General features: G+C 37.9%; 1 protein-coding gene across 1 annotated transcript in view; it reads right to left on the bottom strand.

Annotated features, from left to right (window-relative positions):
• Nucleotides 1–23881, bottom strand: part of SLC5A12 (solute carrier family 5 member 12) — a 49142-nt gene that overhangs the window by 13100 nt on the left and 12161 nt on the right. Inside the window, exons 4-9 of the mRNA XM_006072817.4 lie at nucleotides 22458–22525; nucleotides 17348–17502; nucleotides 17087–17227; nucleotides 11590–11719; nucleotides 10627–10715; nucleotides 4371–4483 (exon numbers count right to left, since the gene is read on the bottom strand). Of these exons, the coding sequence (XP_006072879.2) occupies nucleotides 4371–4483; nucleotides 10627–10715; nucleotides 11590–11719; nucleotides 17087–17227; nucleotides 17348–17502; nucleotides 22458–22525 (696 nt within the window). The remainder of the gene's footprint in view (nucleotides 1–4370; nucleotides 4484–10626; nucleotides 10716–11589; nucleotides 11720–17086; nucleotides 17228–17347; nucleotides 17503–22457; nucleotides 22526–23881) is intronic.

The raw sequence follows: 23881 nt of genomic DNA, 5'->3' as shown, positions 1-23881 counted from the left end.
TTAATTTATCCAAGAGTACCTGTTATATAGCAAGTACTATATGCTTGTTATTATTATTATTATTATATTAGATTTGGTATGTGATATCCATAATATTTATTATCAGGAATTCACTTTTAGGATGAAATCAGAGTAGCAACTTTAAAGCTGTATTTTCCAATTTCTCAATAAAACATAGAAAAACAAGGAAACCTACACAATAACAATAAAACCAAGTTTGACCAATAAACACCTTTCAGAATTATAAAATTGCTCCCACTATTTTTAAAGATGATAGATTAGACATCAGAAATAAATGTTTGCCCTAATTCTGTATCACTTCATGAATAAGGAGAATTTCACCTGCCTGAAGAAAATTTAAAAGACATATTTTCTCAACTATTAATTATCTTCTTGCTGAGCCAACACTTATCTGTTTCAAATGGGATTCTAGGAAACCACCCCTCAATCCAAGGGTTCTACTTTTCTGTGCTGACTAGAGAATTGATTCAGGCCCCCTCTCCCCCAAATCTTTATACATCCACCAAATCACAATCAATAGCAACTTTCAAGGCAAGGGGCTTAGGGAAAATTGGTGGTGTTCCATGGAGACCTAGAGTGTATGGATCCACAGACAAAGCAGTAAATGTGCGAGAGAGAGAAAGCACCACAGTTTCAGCAAATCCTATGGATTTTCCCAGAGTTACAACAGCTTGGAGGATCAGACAATAAACCGTGAGCATAGCAGAAACTTCTACCCAGCATGTTCTTGAATATCTGCTAGAAACTGGGAATTGCACAAGAAGTGATGCTCATCCACCTGCTATGAGCTGTATGTAACTCATTATGCAAGATAGTAAAAAAAAAAAAATCAAGGCAATTCAATTACCCAGTTAACAAATATTGGTCAGCACCAATCTCTTGTTCAAACATAAATGAAAAGAAAAAAGATAGGATCCATGCCAAAATGTTGCCAAAAAGGAAATGAATATATTAACTTAAAAGCTCAAATACAGAGTATGTTTTCTGGAAATAATTTACCTTAAGAACCATAAAAAGTATTTAAAAACTATCTGGTAATTTCAATACTATGCAAAAACATGTGGACTCAATGAAGTGAAAAGTGCAGGTCAACAGAAAACAAATGGCAAGAAAAAAACAGCAGGATAGGGTAAACACCTGTAGTTTAGGTGAGGATGAATCCAGGTATGATCAGAAAGGACTACAAGGAAATTGAAAACTATGGTAGTTAACCAAGCACTTCTACTCCTTGGTATTTACTAAAGAGAAATGAAAACATGTTCACAAAAGACTTGTACAAGAATATCCATAGCAGCTGTATCAAAAGAACTTCAGACTTAAATAATCCAGGTACATCAATAGAAGTTAAAAACAAAACAAAACCAGTGTATCTATACAATGTCATACTACTCAGCCATAAAAAGGGATGAAATACTGATACACAAAACACTATGAATGTATCTCAAACATATTATGCTGAGTGAAAGGAGTCTTACAAAAACAAATGTGTACTGTGTGATTCTATTTACCTAAAATTCTGCTGCTGCTGCTGCTGCTGCTAAATCGCTTCAGTCGTGTCCGACTCTGTGCGACCCCATAGACGGCAGCCCACCAGGCTCCCCCATCCCTGGGATTCTCCAGGCAAGAACACTGGAGTGGGTTGCCATTTCCTTCTCCAATGCATGAAAGTGAAAAGTGAAAGTGAAGTTGCTCAGTCGTGTCCGACTCTTAGCAACCCCATGGACTGCAGCCTACCAGGCTCCTCCATCCATGGGATTTTCGAGGCAAGAGTACTGGAGTGGGGTGCCATTCCCTCCTCCAACCTAAAATTCTAGAAGAGTTAAAACTAACCTATGATGAAAAATATCATAAGTACTGCCTCTGGAACGAAGTGGGAGTAGGAATTGACCAGAATAACCAAGAGAGAACTTTCGAGGGTGATGGTAATAATTTATAACTTTAGTGGCTAAGTCACACAGGAGTATGCATTTTTCAAAACTCAGCAAATGCTTACTTAACATTTCTCCACGTCATTGTGGATAAATTTTACACTTAAGAAACTTTAAACAATTATTGAATTCTAGTTAATAATATGCTAAAATAATTAGAGGGAAGTGTACTGATGTCTGGATTTACTTTTAAATATATCAAATATATGATGGATTAATAGATGGATAGAGAGTTAGATGGATATGTGAAAAATCAAGTTCAATAAAACATTAATGGAGAATCTTGGTGGTATATATACAGGAGATCATGATAAATGTCTTTAAACTTTGCTGTGTGATTGTATTTTTAATAGTAAAATGTGAGGAACAAAATACTATAGCAGAATTCAAATCACTATTATTAAGAAATTTATTTTGTGGAATACTTACAATAACACAGAAAAAATCTGAGCCCTTCAAATACACAGAGGGAGAGGAAAAAATTATGAAAATAAGAGAAAGTGAAGAATATGGACAACACAAACCACAGATTAGAGAAACATTTAAGAATGAGGATACCATAAAATCATCAATATTTGAAGGTAATAACCATACTTACTAGAAAATCAATTAAAATTTTGGGGATAAACAAGAGTTGTGCCAATGGCCACATGTGTGCTTTACAAAACAAATGAAAACAAAAACTATAGCATTTTATTCAACCTGGTCATTTTCTTTTGGAGTTCCTGACTAAGGAAAAAAATTAAAGATACGATAAAAAATTATGCATATGGATTTCATCACAGTGTTACCAAAAAAAAAAAAAAAAAACTTCAAACTAACAGCATAAAAATGAGTCATTTTGTAAAACACTAAGCAATCACTCAAAATCATGCTCTCAAATAATACATTAAATGGCACAGGAAGGTGCTCAGTATAGCATACTAGAAAAAAAAAATAACCAGGAACAAAATTATACATAATTTTATTTTAAAAGCACATATACTTTCCCAAATTACCTACATTTCCTATAGTAAGTAGGTGTATAATTTGTTTATACTTAAAAAGAAGTAAATTTTGTAAAACTATAATTCAATATAAGTGCTACAGTGATTATAAATATAAAATGTGATTATATGATTAAGCAAAGAGCAATTATCTTTTGAGTTAAGGTTACCGGGAGTTTGGTAATAAAGGATTCTTTAGAAAACAATTTGACTTTATTAGACAAGCTGACTGGCCTCAGTGACCTAAATGTCTTTGTCTTTGTCGGAACAAATAGGATCAATATATGGCATAATCAAGAGGTGTTGATGTGATGAATCTAGAGTGTAGGATGAACACAGGAGAATGTCAAATATAAGACTGGTGAAAGCTAAGCTAGCCAATCATTCTTTCTTGATACCCTCCTGGTTTCCTGGGATCTTTGGAAGTGTAAGAACTTATATGTGATTCTGTTTGCTAGCATTTCTTGAGAATTTTAGCATCTATGTTCATCAGTTCTATCAGTCTGCAACTTTCTTTTTTTGTGATATCATTGTCTGATTTTGGTATTAGGGTGATCTTGGCCTCATAAAAAGACCTTGGGAGTGCTCCTTTCTCTATGATTGTTTGGAACAGTTTGAGAAGGATGGGTGGTATCTCTTCTCTAAATGAATGATAGAACTCACCTGTGAAGTCATCCGGTCCTGGACTTTTGTACATTGTAAGATTTTTAATCACAGTTTCAATTTTATTGCTTGTGATTGATCTGTTTATATTTTCTATTTCCTCCTGGTTCAGTCTTAGAAGGTTGCATAGTGGGGAGAGTGGGAATGGAAAGGTGGGATGAATTGGGAGATTGGGATTGACATATATATGTTGTTCGGTCACTTAGTCTTGTCTGACTCTTTGCAACCCCATGGACTGTGTAGCCCATCAGGATCCTCTGTCCATGGAATGTTCCAGGCAAGAACACTGGAGTGGATTGCCATTTCCTATTCTAGGGGATCTTCTTGACCCAGGGATCAAACTGCATCTCTTCTTTCCCTGCATTGGCAGGCAGATACTTCACCACTGTGCCACCTGGGAAGCCCATATATACAGTACCATGTGCAAAATAGATAGCTAGTGGGAACCTCCTGTATAGCACAGGGAGCTCAGCTCAGTGCTCTACGGTGACCTAAATGGGTGGGATGATGGGCGGGGGGTGGATGGGAAGTCCAAGAGGGACGGGATATATGTATACATATAGTGATTCACTTTGTTGTGCCACAGAAACTAACACAATATTGTAAAGCAACTACACCCCAATTTAAAAAAGAATTTATATGTGAGATTACTCATGTATCTCCATGTGCACTTGTGCCTGTCAGCACGCACTGAATAGAGTGTACAGGATTTTGACATGTACCACATATACATTTCATGATATGGAATAGAAGATCCACTGGCTATACCTACATAAGCCTTTACTGATCCAGGTGCTCAGCTTGTCAGAGAGACGAGGAAAACAGCTCTTGACAAAATCCTCAAAGGTCACTGTTGCTAAGGCATTGATGCTGGCAGCCACGGTGCTATAGGGAGACAAAAGCGAGAACATAGCCCAAACTAAATAAAGCCAACCGGCCTGCCCTGGCATCCAGGGTAAATAAACAAGGCAAGGCTCTAGACAAAATAGACGTATGTCTTTATTCTGGATCTCCAGGGGAACTACAGGGCCTCACTCTCCAAAGCTGCTTCTGTGTTTAATGCTCTTCACTTTCTTCCTCTAATTCCAGTGAAGAAGCTAAGCTTTCATTCTCTAACTCCCACTGGTTTCCCTAGACTTTAAATGAGCTAACATGCAGTAGCAGAGAAGTTATGTGTGTGTGTGTGTGTGTGTGTGTGTAGGTTAAACTTGAGGCAGGAAGTAGTGACTATTCTAATTCAGAAATCACTACAATATGTCATTCATTCATTCATTCATACCATTTATACATCTGTTCATTCTGAGTACTAGGCATATAATGGTGAACCAGAAAGACATAGAGCTTACACTTTAGTTGTGACATAGATATTTAACAACCAATTATTCAACTGACTACACTGTTATGAAGAAAAATAACAAAGAGTTAAGAAAGCATATCTTGCAGAGACCTAAACTGAAATGAAGCTAGGATTCTTTTCTAAGGAAGGGCTTCCCCAGTGGCTCAGATAGTGAAATGTCTGCCTGCAATGCGGGAGACCCAGGTTTGATCCCTAGGTTGGGAAGATCCCCTGAAGAAGGGAATAGCAACCCACCCTAGAACTCTTGCCTGGAGAATTCCATGGACAGTGGTGGTTAAGATAGGTACTGAAAGGACCCTTGCAAATTCAGAATAAGATGTTTTAGAACAAAGAGAAAATTTTAAGTAAATGCCTGAAGATGGAAAACTTGTTTCATCCAACAACAGGAAGCACCAGTGTGACTAGCATGTAATTAATAAGAGAGAAAGAGACAAAGAAAATACTAGGAAGTAGGCAAAGATCAAAAGCACATAAAAGCTCTGGTATTCTCTCTCTAACTTTCCAAACAGAGTTCAGTCTTACAGCCCAAAATTTGCTTAATGGACATAAAAATCAAAAAATTGGAGTTTCCTTTGTAGAACAACATGCTGCTACTGCTGCTGCTAAGTCGCTTCAGTCGTGTGCGACCCCATAGACGGCAGCCCACCAGGCTCCCCCGTCCCTGGGTTTCTCCAAGCAAGAACACTGGAGGGGGTTGCCATTTCCTTCTCCAATGCATGAAAGTGAAAAAATAAAGTGAAGTTGCTCCTAGTCGTGTCCGACCCCATGGACTGCAGCCCACCAGGCACCTCCGTCCATTTCTCATCCAGACCAGGAATATTTTAGCTAGTAGGATAGATGTATTTATTAAATTCATGTTATGCAAAATCACAAGCACAAACAAAAGCTCTGGAAAAGAAACAAACAAATGAACAAAGCCTGGCCAGCTGTTTGTAAATTTTCCATTGCTTCTGCTGCTGCTAAGTCGCTTCAGTTGTGTCCCACTCTGTGCGACCCCATAAACGGCCGCCCACCAGGCTCCCCTGTCCCTGGGATTCTCCAGGCAAGAACACTGGAGTGGGTTGCCATTTCCTTCTCCAATGCTTTCCTTTTCCATTGCTATCCATTTGCTAATTGTTTTGTTATCCTCCAATGCTCATTTGAAGACAAGCTATAGCTATGGCAACAGCATGGAAGAAAATTCAAACTTTACCTTTTTTCTGTAATGCAAGATAATATTATTATTATTAATTCATTAGCTGTAGTTTACTTCAGTTGGGATGGTTCCAGGTCCATCTAGTGCAAAATTTTAAAGTTCTTTCCCTAATGACAGATACAGTTAGTAGAAACTTTCTGTGACCCATTTTTAGAAATTGAAATTCCAAGTACTTCAGCTTAGCTTTCTCCTTTTCCTGAGAATCAAGGCACAGTGTATGTCCCCTAGAAGACTCCTCTTCTATCTGCAGCTCCATGCAAGTCAAATAAAGAAAGGAGAGGATCGAATAAAATAAGCTTCCATGCTCCCTACATATATGGCTCAAAATCCATCATTTGAAAGCTTTAAGTTTTAGGGTTTATTTTCTACCCTTGAACCCACTGGGAGGGAGGCGACAGAAAGCTGTTTTTCCCCAGAAGGATCAGATTTGCAGAACTTCTGCTGGACTGCTTTTGCAGTCAGATATATTATCTATATGTCAATTTCTCAGATTCTAAAACTGGTACAAGATGGTGAAAATCTTTTTTTCTTTCCTAGCGTTAAACCACTATCTCTTTATTCTACCCTTTCCCTTGTCTTCCCCATTCTCTAACCTGACATCCTCCTTAACCTTACAGCAAAAGAAATCTCTCTATAGTATGCACTGTTCAGTATATCTCTTTCTTGGAATTTTTTGATTTGAGATCAAAAGAATCAACTATTCTTTTAAGAGAGAATCAATCTGTTGACAGCTATATTTATCCATTATGGAGGAGTCAGCTTTAGGAAAATTGAATAAATAAATCAAGCTCTGTAGGGAGGGACCAAATGAAAGCTAATGTGTCATCCCTGTTTGTGTTTGATCCTCTACTGTTCTTTATTTCTTCCTTAGTTTCCCTGAGATGCCGATACTAACACCACAGAACAACATCATTTGTACTACTGATGCAAAATCCTATGAAGTACAGTAGCAAAAATAATTCAGCAGAACACTAAATTAAAATTACACCATAAGCAAGCTAAAATCATTATGTGAATTCATAGATATTGCTATTTTGGAAATACATAAGCATACTAATATTGACATGTCAAAAGCTAGAAAAGAAAACAATAGTCATTTCAAAAATGCCAATAGTAATCACAATTTCATATATCTCCCTGATAAAAATATTTCCTAAAAGTAGAATAAATATAGGCATTATTGTTCTTATTTATGATTTTATTAGTTTTATATAAGTATATTAAATGTAAATAAATAATATCATTCAAACCAAAACCTGGTATCATATTTACTGGTAATATCCAGGAACCATTCCCTTTAAAGCATATAACAAAACAAAGATTTCTGTAATCCCTCAATTTTCCTATCATTGTTCTCAAAGCATAATTATATGAGAGTGAACATAGAAGTGTAGCTATTAGGAAAGAAGAACTCAAAAGTATTTGCAAATATTATGACTTGAGTACATTCAAGTTCTATAGAATGGACTGAAAACAATTAGAAAAAAATGATATCAAGGGAAATTCTGTAAAAGTAATGAATAAATACTATATACTAAGCTAACATATTTAAAATCATTCTTTAAAGCTTCAGTTCAGTTCAGTCCAGTCGCTCAGTTGTGTCCGACTCTTTGTGACCCCATGAATTGCAGCACACCAGGCCTCTCTGTCCATCACCAACTCCCAGAGTTCATTCAAACTCATGTCCATCAAGTCGGTAATGCCATCCAGCCATCTCATCCTCTGTCATCCCCTTCTCCTCCTGCCCTCAATCTCTTTCAGCATCAGAGCCTTTTCCAATGAGTCAACTCTTCCCATGAGGTGGCCAAAGTACTGGAGTTTCAGCTTCAACATCAGTCTTTCCAATGAACACCCAGGAATGATCTCCTTTAGGATGGACTGGTTGGATCTCCTTGCAGTCCAAGGGACTCTCATGAGTCTTCTCCAACACCACAGTTCAAAAGCATCAATTCTTCAGTGCTCAGCTTTCTTCACAGTCCAACTCTCACATCCATACATGACACTGGAAAAACCATAGCCTTGACTAGACGGACCTTTGTTGGCAAAGGAATGTCTCTGCTTTTGAATATGCTATCTAGGTTGATCATAACTTTCCTTCCAAGGAGTAAGCATCTTTTAATTTCATGGCTGCAATCACCATCTGCAATGATTTTGGAGCCCCAAAAAATAAAGTCAGCCACTGTTTCCACTGTTTCCCCATCAATTTCCCATGAAATGATGGGACCAGATGCCATGATCTTCATTTTCTGAATGTTGAGCTTTAAGCCAACTTTTTCACTCTCCTCTCTCACTTTCATCAAGAGGCTTTTTAGTTCCTCTTCACTTTCTGCCCTAAGGATGGTGTCATCTGCATATCTGATGTTATTGATATTTCTCCTGGCAATCTTGATTCCAGCCTGTGCTTCTTCCAGACCAGCATTTCTCATAATGTACTTTAAAGCTTAGTCATTAAAATTATTAGTATCATTATAGCTGTACACAAATAGATCAAAGGAATATAACAGAAAATCCAGGAAAAGTTCCAAAAATATGAAAGAAGGTAGGATGTAATAAAAGTAGCATTTCAAATCAGTGATGAAAAGGTGACTTTTCATTAAAAATAATGAGGTAACTTGCTACTATCTTAGCAGAAAAATAAGTCAGGAACTCCACTTCTTTTCTATACTATACCCCATGTATATACTATACCCCATGTATAGTCTAGATGATTTAATAATTTTAACATTTAATAAGACAATAAATATACTAGAATGATATCTGAATGATTATTTGTAAGCATGGAGTGGAGAAGCCTTCATAAGAATGATATAAACCTAGAAATCATAATGTAAAAAATTAATTAATATGATATAGCTGTTCCATATATTAAAAAATATTAATAAAGCAAATATACATAGGACAAATGAGAAAAAATGAGATATATATCAATAATCCTTTCCCATATATATATATGGAAGAAAACTCAAAAGCAAACAAAAAAGTAACAGCGAACATGAACTGGCATTTCACAGAGAAAGAAATACAAATGGCTAGTGAAGATATGGAAAGATAGCCAAACCCACTTCTGCTCAAGGCAATTTGTATTATACTAAATGAATTAAGTCAGACAAAGACAAATACCATATGGTATCACTTATATGTGGAATCTAAAAAAGTGATACTGTCTTATTGTTTTAGTCCATTTTTCTCAATACTCTTGCCCCCACCATTCTCCCCATGACTGTCATGTCTCACCTGGGTTAAGGCAAAAGTCTCCTTTATAGTCATTTGCTCTCACCACTCCTTCTTTTGTGATAGCCCCTTCCCTTCACAAAGAAGACAGAGTCTTCAGCTGTATGACATCACTCACTCAAACTTCCCTGCTTCAAATTTTCCAATGCCTTCCTATTTAATATGCAATGAAAGCTCTTCAGTCTTTCACAAAAGCTTTCCTGATCTGATGCTTGCTTGCCTCTTCCAATTTCTCCTCATTTGCTCTCCTCTTCATTCCTTAAGCTTCAGCTCTTCTCATTGATCTTGAACTGTTTCATACAGATTATGTCCTTGGGGCTTTGGTATTTGCCCTCCTTGCTGCCTGCAAAAATTCCTGTTTGTGATCTTCACACCCTTTAGATCTCAACACAAATGTCATACACTTAAATAGAAGTTCACTAAAGACCCTCTCAAAAACAGAGCTCCCAACCTAACCTCTCTCTATGCTATCACTCTGTCATTTCCTTTATGCTATTTGTCATCATCAAACAATATCTTGTTTTTTGTTACTGTTTAGTTATATATTGTCCATCTCCCATGTTTACTAGAATGCAAACTCTATTTAAGGGCAACATTTACGCCAATCTTGTCTGCAGCATCCGCAAGGTCACCAGCTGTGCCTGGCATAGTATAAGCCTTTTAACATATCTGTCAGAGTAAATGTGTGAATAATTTTGAATTTATAATAATGCCTACATTTTGGAAATGGATGTTCTTAGCTGCCTGAGTGTGTTACTGAAGATGTAGAGAATGGATTGCAAAGAAGAGATCTGGAAGAATCTACTGCAGCTGAATGAGAAATGCCAGCAAACAGAGCTGCCTTGTGGGCAAGTGATGTGAAACCATGGGGGCAGTGAGCTCCAGAAGAGGTTGAGAAAATAAACAGAGAGATGTAGTGCAAGAGCAGGCCTAGGTTTACATACCACTTCTGCAGTTTACTCTCTTACCGTGGGTAAGTTATCTACCTTGCTAAATCTCAGTTTCCTTATCTGTCAGCAGAGGATAATGAGTAGTTTCAGTCTCATATACATATATGTATCTGAGATACATATATGTATATGAGATGAACAGATACATATAAAGCATTCAGAAGGCAGCTAATACACAGTGAGAACTCAGTGATACTGGTGGTGAGTACCACTAATACTCTTGTTATCCTTGTTGCTTTGTTATTACCATCCTCATTATCAGAACACTATTGACAAGTGTTATCAATACACTAACCTCAAAGTTCCACTGAAGGCACAAGCCACGAAAAGTCCTGGAAGTCCAGGCATCGTGGAAAATAACTCCATGACGAAGTATGGCATCAGCTGAAGAGGAGGCAAGACGAGATGGGACAGGTGAGTGGTCTCATCAGCAGTGTCTGAAATGTGGGATTTGGGGGGCTTCCTGTGCGGCACTAGTGGTAAAGAACCTGCATGCCAATGCAGGAGATGTAAGAGACATGAATGCCATCCCTGGAGTGGGAAGATCCTCTGGAGGGGGAAATAGTACATCACTCCAGTATTCTTGCTGCGTGAATCCCATGGACAGAGAAGACTGGTGGCTGACAGTCCATGGGGTCATAAATAGTTGAATAAGACTAAGCATCTGAGCACGTATTGTAGCTTTTTAGCAAAAGAAGGTGGGGAAAAAAAGAAAGTAATTATAAAGAAGTTTTCATTGACTATGGTTTTTAAATGCCAGCAAATCAAGTTATGATCCATCCAATTTCCATGGACCTGAGGTCCAGCTGTAGGGTAGAAGAAGGGGTAGGAAGCAGACAGTCATATTAGGAAAACCCACTGTATGAACTTTAGAATGTTCAGAAACCTTTAATTTTTTTTAATGTTTTCAATGTGTGCCATTTTCTTGCCTGTTTACTTTATGATAGAAACCAAGCTATAAAAACAAGTGCTTAAAACAGGTCTTCAGGGAGTCTAGGTATTATGGTTCTACTCTGGAGCCAGATTTGTGGGAGAGGAGCTCCCACAGGACACAGTGGCACAGTTTAACATGTAGGAGGAGAGAGTGAAGACTATAGACCCTGGTCTGTGACAATATCATCCAAGAGGAGAGGAAAGAAATCAAATCGTGGGGTTTGGGAAATAGCTAGAGGTCCAGGTAGAAAAAGAGAAAGGCTCAACATTATCTAGTGATGGCCAGAAACACACTCATTTCAGCTGGCCCCAAGGGAGCACATACCTGGTCTGGGGCTGAGATGATGCCCGAAGTCCAAGGATCACAGTCTTTGAAGTGTGCGTACATGGTTAAACCAGAAAAGACTGCACATAGCAGAATGATCCAGAGACCTAGCAAATTGAAGTACAAGGCTCTAGAAAAGAACACACGGTAGACTCTATGTCATACTACAATGTGGTGAGGTTGTCAACTACAATTTGGCACTTGTCATGGCATTAAATCAGAGAAGGCAATGACACCCCACTCCAGTACTTTGCCTGGAAAATCCCATGGACAGAGGGGCCTGGTTGGCTGCAGTCCATGGGGTCTCGAAGAGTCGGACACGACTGAGCGACTTCACTTTCACTTTTCACTTTAATGCATTGGAGAAGGAAATGGCAACCCACTACAGTGTTCTTGCCTGGAAAATCCCAGGGATGGGGGAGCCTGGTGGCTGCCGTCTATAGGGTCACACAGAGTTGGACAGGACTGAAGTGACTTAGCAGCAGCAGCAGCATGGCATTAAATCATGAGCTGCTGTAGCTGCTGATTTTCAACACATCCTGAAAGGAGTTTAGGTTGGAGAGCAGAAATGAGGCACTTTGTGTTCAGGAAAAACTGGCAGGACAGGTCTTCAGATAGTTAGATATTTCAAGCAGCTAATTTTATGAGCTCAATTTTTATATCTCCTTATATCTAGAAAAGCATTAAAATTCTTCACGGTGATGACTGTTCCTAGTGACTAGCAAAAGCTTCACCAGACTAGTTAGAAATCTTCTGGAAAAACATGTGCTTGACTGCATGTATTCTTTCTTCACCAAAATCATCAGCTATCTTCTGGGCTTCAGTTCTCATTTTTTGCCCCAAATAAAATTTAACTTGCATCTGTCACATTGTGCATTTTTCTAAGTCAACAAGGTCATTACCAAAGAATCAAGACAAAATTTGGAGGGCCTTTTTGCTATAAAATAAAATTCTCTAGCCTTCAGAAATCTGTATATTCTGATATCAAGTTATATACCTGAAACGAATATAATATTATGTGCGTCCTAAGTCACTTCAGTCGTGTCCGACTCTGAAACGCTATGGACTGTAGGCCACCAGGCTCCTCTGTCCATGGGATTCTCCAGGCAAGAACATTGGAGTGGGTTGCCATGTCCTCTTCCAGATGATCTTCCCAATCCAGGGATTGAACCTGCATCTCCTGTGGCTCCTGCATTGAAGGCAGATTTTTTACCACTGTTCCACCAGGGAAGCCCCATAATATTATGTTGATTATATTTCAATTTTAAAAAATCATTACATTTTGTATTTTTTCATTTTTATTTGGGAATGTTACATTTTTAGACTGATTATGAAATTTAAATGAGGTAGATTTTTAATGGGTTTTTTAATTTGAGAGTTTTTCTGTAAAGCTTTTGAAATTGAGAGATTTTCTGCGAAGCCTTAAATATGGGGTCAGGTCTAATTCCTTGGGTGAAATTTTATGTATCAATAACTCATATTATATAACTTCAAATAATTTCCCCTCTCTCAATTCATGAAACTGTCAAAAAGCCAACTTATGTTTTAACATCTTTTTTTTCCCCCAGAGGGATGATGAGATAAATGTAGAAGTAGACACATTTTGGCAATATTCACTTTAGGGATTAAGTCAGATGAAATTTAAAGTTCAGTTTTTTAAAAGGCAATATAAAGTATGACAAACCTAAAGTCATTTTCCCTATTTCTTTGAAGCAATTCTTTTTTATTCTTTTAACTTCTACAAAATTCTGCTTAACTTCAGTTTGAATGCATTTGTAGTATCCTATGGCTATGTTGTATTCATACTGTCCTTTGAAAGTCAAAATATTACACATTTTCTAAATCTCAGGTGTGGATCCATATGCCCAGGACATAGGTGTAAGGCCTTGTACCAAGGCCACAGACGTGGGACCTGCGCTAAGGTCAACTCTGGAACTGACTAGACGCCATAGCAGCCATTGCCATGAGCAGCCCTAATCTAAATCTGCCAACTCCCTGATCCCATATTAGGTAAAAATACCTACTCTATAGCACCCTAACAAATAATCTAATGCCACCCTTCCAGCAGGAGTTTTCTTTATCTTGAAGCTCTAAAAATTGGCTACTATCCACAAAAGCCTCAACTCTCCCTTGAGCCGGCCCACTGCTCTAACAGTGTTTTCTGCTCTAATAAACTATTCTCCTCTCATTCTGCTTCATGTCTGGAAATTCTTTTCCAACTTGCACAAGACCATGACATCAGGGAAGATTTGAAATCTGGCTGGCCTCACACCGGATCTAGGTGTGTGTGCGTGCTCAGTCATGTCCGACTCTTTGTGATCCCATGGACTGTAGCCAGGCTCTTCTGTCCATAGGATTCTCCAGGCAAGAATACTGGAGTGGATTGTCATGCCCTTCTCCAGGGGATCTTGCCTGATCCTGAACCCAGGCACTGAACCTGTGTCTCCTGCGTCTTCAGCAATGGGCGGGTGGATTCCTTACCTCTGCACTACCTGGGAAACCCATTTTTTCATTAGCGATATACTTTAACTCCCTGCAAGGCTAATTCTCCTATTTGAAACCTAAGCCATTTTGTTGATTCATTCAGAAAATACTTATTAGGCATCATTATGTACCAGGTTCTTCTAGGTACTGAGGACATAGCAGTGGGCAACCCAGAACCCACTGGAGGCAGATAATAATCACCAAAGCAAAATAAACAAGGTGTTTTTATATATGGTAAGAGATACAAAGAAAATAAACAAAGGCAATGAGAATGGAACAAAAGTGACTGCATGTGGACGTGCTCATCTTAGCTGAGAGATGAGTGGTGGTGGGAAGGACCTGATAACCTGCACCAGCTTCTCCTGCCCTCACAGCACTATCTCCCACCAGCAGTCCTGAAATGTAAATGGATGTCTAGAAACAAGAGTCCAAGGAAGTTTCCAGGGAGCACATCTAAGATGACAGTAAGTGATACTATTCCTAGGTGTGAAGATTTAGCTTAAGATGAAGGTGTCTTTTATAAGTAATCAGAATTCTGACCATGCAATTAAATTCATTTATAATGGGTCACTTTTGGTTTTCACTTACAGCCACATTCAGTATGAACTTTCTGGATGTATTTTTGCCTACCAATGATGCATAGGTTTAGCCCTGATGGACTGTTTTAATCACATCAGATAATTGAATGGAAGTGGTACTTGTGATCAACATTCTGTAGAGCCTTCTAGGTCAGAGTCTGCTGGCAGCTGGCTCTGAGTGGCATTCAGGTCTGCTGGCCTTGATGCTCAAGTTCTGTGACAAATGAGGGTCCCAGTAGATCTCTACTCTAGCAATCTCCCCTCCAGCTATGGGCACTTTAACTGTACTGACCACTTGGGCTGATTTCTCACTTCTTGATGATATCAATGAAATTAACTTAGACTCTTACAGGTAAATATTTTCTAAAGACAGTTTTCATTTTTTCATCTTTCCTTATTCTAACAAAATTCCTACCATAGTTCTGGTCTCTCCATGGGAGTGGGGATGAGTCAAACCAAGAATGGCGATCTTAAATGCTTAGGAAATTATACATATTTCTTCCTTTATGAGTATCTCTCCTTTTCTGACAGTTTTCATATGCATCAAATACTAATGTAACAAATTCCAAGAAATTATTATGAATGGGTTGCTTAATTTAAACCAACCCACTAAATGAGACTGAAAGATACACAAACACAAGTACACTTGCAGGAGTATACACAAACACTCCTACACACACACACTCCTACACAGACACACATACACATACATAAAAATTCCTATGTATATATGTATCAATTTATATGCTTATACACTCACATATATAAGCATCACCTTCTTGAAGCATTGCTTTGTTAAATAAGTAATAAATATTTAATGAGCACAAAGCATCATTCTTGGACATGTGGGGAATATGATGAAAAAAGTACATTTCCTAACTTTTAGGTACTATTATAGTAATAGGAAGAAATTGGTCATGTTCACAAGAATAAATGGTATAACACAAGCACATAAGACCAAAAAAACCCTTGCTCTAACAGAGAATTATTATTTATTTCACCTAAGGATTCTTCCCCTATCAGATATCCTCTAGTTTATTTTAATGCAGAATTTTAAATACATTCTAATTTCATATTATTTTTAAGATCAAAATTACATTTGATCTTGAATACATTTTAAGCAATTCAACTATTTGATAAAGTGATGATCACATGCGTAGAGAGTTTAATATTATTTATTGTAATAAGATATGAAATGATAGAATAGTAAACAACATATTCACTTCTTCCTTCTGAGGGTATGTGAACTATATAAGTAACATATTCCCTTTTGTAATTCAAGTCACAAAATGTTGAACCATGTCCATTTACTTGTATCTTTTATTCCATCTAAATAAGAAACTATGCACTTAAAGTCTTTATGATCAGCTGAGGAAATATTTATAGAGACTGTTTCTCATTCCAAAAGAAGTTAAGGGCATCCTGACAAGTCTGCAGAGGCTGGAACTTTGGATAGCAGCAATGAGGATGAAATGCCTATTTTCAATGCAATTCTAGCTTATTTATTCCAGCTTTGCAAAAAAACAAAACAAAACAAAACAGTGTATAACTTCATTTGGTCTCCACTCTGGAGAGCGGGATGACTTGCATGGTTTAAAAAAGGCTTAACAAGTTGTGACTCTGTGGTGTTCTTCAGAGTAAGTGGCCTGGTAAGACTGGTTACTGATTATCCTGGCAGGAGTTGGAGCCACTAAAGTCCTGTTATGACTGACTCATTACCTTGTGTTTTATTCTCTTAACCTCCTTGGAAACTTTTATGGTAAATCCATCAAAATGAAGATGCTAGTTGAAGAGACCACATGGTGAATGGAAATAATGATGAGAACCAACTCATCACCAAAACTGTAGGTAAGACATAGGTGCTCTTTATCTTTGCATTGTCTCCCACAGCACCTAATTTAACCTATTAATTGCTCAAAAAATGAAAGCAACAAGTGATAGTGAGCAAAGGCAAACAAAAACAAGTTCAAATCCCAGCACTGCCACTTCCTCATAGAGAAGGGAATAGTCATGCCTGCCTCAAAAAATTATTGAAAAGGTTAAACGAACCTTCACTTCTTTCTCTCTTTTACACATATATATATACACTCAACGGAGAAGGCAATCGCACCCCACTCTAGTACTCTTGCCTGGAAAATCCCATGGGCGGAGGAGCCTGGTAGGCTACTGTCCATGGGGTCGCTAAGAGTCGGACACGACTGAGCGACTTCAATTTTACTTTTCACTTTCATGCATTGGAGAAGGAAATGGCAACCCACTCTCTTGCCTGGAGAATCCCAGGGACAGAGGAGCCTAGTGGGCTGCGGTCTATGGGGTCGCACAGAGTCAGACACGACTGAAGCGACTTAGCAGCAGCAGCAGCATACACATTCAAAGCATATAAATACCCAAGAATGGCAGAGAAGAAAACACAAAAATGTTTATTAATAACTTACAGCTTCGCATGCTTTTCTGTTTTGCAAGAGATGCATCGCTGGATGGTCGACTGATTAACTCCATAGATCCCAAGCCATGTAAAAGTTCCTCCCACTGAGATTGTCCAAAAAGTGTGCCTCCTGAGAGGATCTACATCAAAGCTATGAAGCAGAGAGAAATGAGTGAGCAAACACATTCCTTTGATGCCCAAATATTATTTTAGGTGATGAGGTCATACAGCTAAATCTTTATAAAACAAGAAAAAGTAGCATTGGACATACTCAAATATATTTAATCGAGATCCATTTTCTGCTTGTTCTAATACACTGTGTAATCCACCAGCATGGGTTGATCCTTGAATGAGAACCGTTAAGAAGCCCACGATCATGACAACCATCTGAAATGCATCTGTCCACACTACTGCTTTTAATCCTCCCTGAAATGAAGAGAATGGATGTGAGTTCTTAAAGTGAAGACTCAAACTCTTCCATTTCTGCACAGCCTCTTTCCTATCTGCTAGATATCATCCTTTCTGTCTTTTTCTTCCCTTTCTCCCTTCCTTTTTTTCATTCTTTCCTTCTCCCTTCCTTTCACAGTCACTGAACACCTTTTATCTGCCAAGTTTATTGGGGATAATCATCTGGGTCTGGCTTGTACAACTTGAGATTTATTTTTGTAAATTTAGTGAATAAATTTGGGGAAACTGAGATGGTAGGCTACTGAAAAAAAGAAAAGAACTAGGAAGGAATGATAGATTCCATATATTCATGGCGAAAAGCATTTTAAGAGCTGGAGGAAGATCAAATAGTGAGATGAGCAAACCAGAGTGTCAGGAGGGTGGATCTAACAGTAGATTTCAGGAGAGGGTGATTAAGCAAGTAGTTAGAGTAGTTGTTATCAAATCTGGATCCTCTTCAGAGTCACTTGGGGAATTTAAAAGCACACAAACAAAAAACAATGTCTGAACCCCATTCCCAGGAATTCAGAATAAAATGAGGTCTGGGTTGGGGCAGTTCTAAATGTTTCTGAAAGCCCCCCAGGTGACTCCAATGTAAAATTCTAGTTGGAACTATGTGGGCAAGAAGAAAGGATGAAAGAAAGAGGCTGCTGGGGAATCTCTTAGGACCATGGCGAAGGTGGAATGCGCAAACTAGGAAAGATTAAATGAAGTGATATATTTTAAAAGTACTTTGAAAATGAATAAGCACTATGGGAATGAAAGGATGCGATATTTTTAACTCTGAAAAATAGAATTATTATCCTCAGTTACTCCTCCAGAGTGTCAAGAACTTCTATATAAGATGACAGGCTTCATCTTTATCTTGAGAAGAAAGAAGACATTGGATTTGTCTCATCATTTCTTGTGTAATTAAAATTAAAATGAGTTTAAAAAATAGACATAAAAGTCTCTTCCAGATGCATTGTATTTGCATATTCTGTTCAATTTCTGATTGGAAAGATATTCAATCTCTTACTTTTCCCTCCTAAGTAGTGGTATTTTGATTTTCTTTAAAGGCGATAAAACCCTTCCAAATCCAAATCAAAATATCAGATTTTGGTGATACAAAGACCAATGCCAAAGACATCCTTTCAGAGGCTATTTGGCATGGGTTATGCAAAAGTATGTATAAACCTGAACTTAAGCTAGACCTGGGGCAAGAGAACAAACCACTTTATCAAACGTGCATCAAAAGGCAGATTATAGCTAGCATGAAAACTTCTCTGATTTTTATGACTCCTTCATATAGCAAGAACCACACCTACCCACACACCACTCATATATAATCCTGATTGTATCTAGAGTGTCACTTAGGTATTTAATCAGTCTGTGTTGTTTTGTGTTGCTGACTGTTTATCTCACTAGGTTGCAAACTCCTGAATGGCAGGAATTATTTCTTCTTATTTTTAAAATCTCTTCCACTGTCCACTGATTATCTTAGCTATGCTATACGTCCATGGGATTATCAGAGTAAGAGACTGCAATATGAGCAAGTGTTAGCTAGATGAGCCATTGTTTTGGTGAGACATTGAAGCCTGCAGCCTGGCCAGAGAGGATGGAATAGAGGTGTGGTGAGGAGGGATCAAATTGGGCGGACTGACTCACAGACAGAAAGATTTTCAACACTAGTCTAAGAAGCTTACACTTTATCCTGTGAACAATGCAAGCAGAGAGAGAATTAGATCAGTCGAGTGGCATGAAGAGATGCATATTTGAAGAAGATTAGGCTGACAGAGGTATGCAGGCTGGAGGGAAGCACTGAAATCAATTAAGAGGTAGTACATTTAGCTCATTTTTGTTTATTGTGATTTTTAAAATATCCAGACTTGTTTCTGACATCTTTTTGCTATTTGTTCTACTTTTTCTATATATTTTTTTTTTCCTTTTGCTTAAATCAGTTGAGGGTGATTTTTTTTTTTCCACTTTGTTTTAATTCCCTTTTTCTACTTTGACTTTTATTTAAATGGGTCCCCTTGAAATTGTGCCATGAATTTTTCATTTAAAGTCTAAATTTTTAAAATGTCTTAATCTCCAACAATTCAAGGATTAAAACATCTTTAAATCTAAGTACTCTCTCCCTGATTTACATGCTATTGAGGTCTAAATGAAATTATTCTTTTTAATCCCTAAATCACATATAATTATTGTTATTACATATTAATATTATAAATTATATTATTTAACATTATATAAATTATACCACACTATAAAATTATTGTGATTAAGCACCAAAAATTGTTTGACTAGACTTACTAACTGTTCATTATTATATTTTTGTCATTTTTTCCATCAAAATCTAGAGAATTTTATTTCTTCCCACAATACTTCCTTTAGGTTATTCTCTGGGGAAGATATGTTAATAGTAATTTCTCTTAGTTCTTGACAGTTGATAGTTTTGCTGAAAGATAGTTTTGCTGAGTACACAATTATAATTGACAATTGTTTCTTTCAATGCTTTGAAGATATTGTTTCACTGTTCTGGCTTCCATTACTGTTGCTAAGAAGTCTGCCTTTCATGTCCCTGGCAATGCATCTAGTTATCTTCCTACAGGCAAATACTTTGAAGCCACTAATCTGTTACGTATGGCCAGACATGTATGAAGTAGAAGCCCATTTTTAATTTAGGTAGGAGATGTGTGTATGCTCAGTCATGTCTAACTTTTTGCAGCCTCATGGAGTGTAGCCCTCCAGGCTCCTCTGTCCTGGGATTTTCTGGGCAAGAATATTGGAATGGATTGCCATTTCCTTCTCCAGGGGATCTTCTCAACCCAGGGATGGAAACTGTCTCCTGCTTGGTAGGTGGACACTTCACCACTGCACCACCTGGGAAGTCCAGGATGAGATAGTTAGATGGCATCGCCATCTCAATGGATGTGAATTTGAGCAAACTCCAGGAGATAGTGAAGGAAAAGGGAGCCTGCTGTGCTGTGCTCTATGGATTCACAGAGTTAGAAATGACTTAGGGACTGAACAACAACAAAAGGAGATGTGTGTCTGGAACAGAAGCATGGTAGTGAGAATGGAATAGAAAAAAAAAATAAGATGAAGCTTTGCCGTGTAAAGAAAAGATGGGATTTATAAGTATGAAAAGAGAGATAAGAACATTTTAAAATTGTATTTTATCATAACATATGTTAAAAAAAAGTAGGTGATTTGCACACAAGGCCAAAATTCATGGACAGTATGCTATATCAAAATACTATGTAATAATTTATCAATTATTTTATTTTTCTCTATAAAGGGGGAAAGACAATCTGACTATCTGGGAACCATTGCCATATTCTTAACTAGTTACTTATAGGCTCCATATATAGGACCAATAAAAGGAGATCCAACCAGTCCATCCTAAAGGAAATCAGTCCTGAATATTCATTGGAAGGACTGATGTTAAAGCTGAAACTCCAATACTTTGGCCACCTGATGTGAAGAACTGACTCATTGGAAAAGACCCTGATGCTGGGAAAGATTGAGGGCAGGAGGAGAAGGGGACGACAGAGGATGAGATGGACGGATGGTATCATTGACTCAATGGACATGAGTTTGAGTAAACTCCGGGAGTTGGTGATGGACAGGGAGGTCTGGTATGCTGCAGTTGGGGTTGCCAAGAGTCGGTCACAACTGAGCACCTGAACTGAACTGAACTGATAGTACCAATAGGGCTTCCCTGGTGTATCAGATGATAAAGAATCTGCCTGCAATGCAGACTTGGGTTCCATCCCTGGGTCGGGACGATCCCCTAGAGGAGGGTATGGCAACCCATTCTAGTATTCTTGCCTAGAGAATCCCATGGACAGTGGAGCCTGGCAGGCTACAGTTCATGGGGTCACAAAGAGTCGGACACAACTGTCGTGACTTAGCAAGCATAGTATCAATGGCTCAGAAGAATAAAGATTCCTATTATAGGGCACGACAAATGATAGGTGCTCAATGAATATTTGTTGAACTAAACTAATTGTAATAATTTCATAAATATAATTTCCAATACTACCCAAGTTCCTTGGTTAAAACTAAGCATATGTAAAGCCAAATGTTAAATGTAATCCAAGCTTATCCATCAATAAGAGACAAAATCAAGGTGTGGAATCCTCAAGTTTCCAAAATACCAGCAATCATTGATTGTTCATTGGTACATTTTGTATTCCTTAGCCAGTAGTCATGGAGAAGGCAATGGCACCCCACTCCAGTACTCTTGCCTGGAAAATCCCATGGATGGAGGAGCCTGGAAGGCTGCAGTCCATGGGGTTCCTGAGAGTCAGACACGACTGAACGACTTCACTTTCACTTTTCACTTTTCACTTTCATGCATTGGAGAAGGAAATGGCAACCCACTCCAGTGTTCTTGCCTGGAGAATCCCAGGGATGGGGGAGCCTGGTGGGCTGCCGTCTATGGGGTTGCACAGAGTTGGACACAACTGAAGTGACTTAGCAGCAGCAACCAGTAGTCAATGAAGTACTGGTTGGTCAAAAAGTTTGTTCAGCTTTTCCATAAGATGTTACAGAAAAACCCAAATGACCTTTTTGGCCAACCCAATATAAATGTTACCTAAGGCTTATAATCACTGTTAATGAGCACATTTTTTTTTTTTTTCCTCAGTAGTTGCATATGGCCACCTCACCTTCAAGCAGGGAGATATTTCTGTCATTAAATCTTCTTTTACTCATGGCTCTCTCAAATGAGGCCAGAGCTCAAATTCTACTAATGTTTGATATGGAAAAGGATTTTAAATAAAACAACAGCACCTTCCTCAGAAAACTGTTACAGATAAGCAGCATATTTCTATTTAATTGAGAAATAGCAATTTCTGCTATACTTAGTGCCTTGTTGTTGAAAATTTGCCGTTATCCCGTATTAGGAGGTAATGCTAAATACTTTTTCACAGCTAGATACATACCAGGGTACAGTAGAATGTGCAAACAATTCCCGTTGCAAACACAGAGCCCCAGAGATCAAACCCAGTCACTACAAAAGGAGACAAAAATATTGAAAGAAGTTCCTTTAAGAACAGTAAAAGAACAAACTTTATGAGGAAAAAATCACAATATTCTTGTCTGTATTCTTTGTGGGCAAATGAAAATCAAATTAGAGGTTCAAAATTAAATTAAATTTTATCACATCTGATAGAGATTATTTTATTATATTATTATAACTCAATCCAGTCCATGAGACTTCCCCAGTGGTTCAGCAGTAAACAATCCACCTGCAGTGTAGGAGACACAGGAGACATGGATTCCATTCCTGGGTTGGGGAGACTCCCTGGAGGCAGGCATGGCAACCCACTCTAGTGTTCTTGCCTGGGGATTCCCAAAGACAGAGGAGCCTGGTGGGCTACAGTCCATAGGGTTGCAGAATCAGACACGACTAAAATGACTGAGCAGCAGCAACCCGGTCCATAGTTTTCATGTAATGTTATAAGCCAAATGTTTTCTCTTAAGATTCTGGAGTTCCCAATCTCTGTACCAATTGTTTGTTTATTTGTTTGTTTTCCTTAAAAAAGTTAATTAGTCCAATTTCTGCACCAAACATTTCATTATTTGTTTGCTTTTCTTAACAAAGTCTGCATACTTTGAAACCACCTCAACAATGACTGTGAATAAATATTTTTCAGTATAAGCACATAGCACCATTAAATTGAATATTGAGGACTTCTAATATTATACATATCATTATGAAATTTCTTTTGCTTTTGGTTTTTCTTTCCCTTTTTCCCCCTGGGATTCTATTCTTTCAACAAGGTCAAGTGTAAGTCTTAAAATAATTACTACAAACACATTTTACTCATGTATTCAGAATATCCTTTTCATGAGATTACTCAGAAAGGACCATATGTTATAGATGACCTTATTTAGGTTGTGTGTATACAACACAAAACTATCAACTTATGGTTACCAAAGGGGAAAGAGAGGAAGTAGGGATAAATGGTAGCTCAGATGGGAAAGAATCTGCCTGCAATGCAGGAGACCCAGGTTTGATCCTTGGGTTGGGAAGATTCCCTGGAGAAGGGAGTGGCAATCCATTCCAGTATTCTTGACTGGAGAATCCCATGGATAGAGGAGCATGGTGAGCTACAGTCCATGGGGTCACAAAGAGCAGGGCACGACTGAGTGACTAACACACACACACACAGGATTTCTAATACTATTTCTAAACTGTTATACGTGAAAAAGATAAACAACAAAGATTTAGCACAGGGAACCATATTCTATATCTTATAATAACCTATAATGGAAAATAACTTGAAAAATATACATAAAACTGAATCACTTTGATGTATACCTGAATCTAATACAATAAAAAATCTAATCTTTACAATATTGT

The sequence above is a fragment of the Bubalus bubalis genome, chromosome 16 (assembly GCF_019923935.1).
Source record: "Bubalus bubalis isolate 160015118507 breed Murrah chromosome 16, NDDB_SH_1, whole genome shotgun sequence".
In the NCBI taxonomy this organism is placed as follows: Eukaryota; Metazoa; Chordata; class Mammalia; order Artiodactyla; family Bovidae; genus Bubalus; species Bubalus bubalis.
Note: the sequence above shows the minus strand (reverse complement) of the source record. Positions and strands in the feature narration are given on the sequence as shown.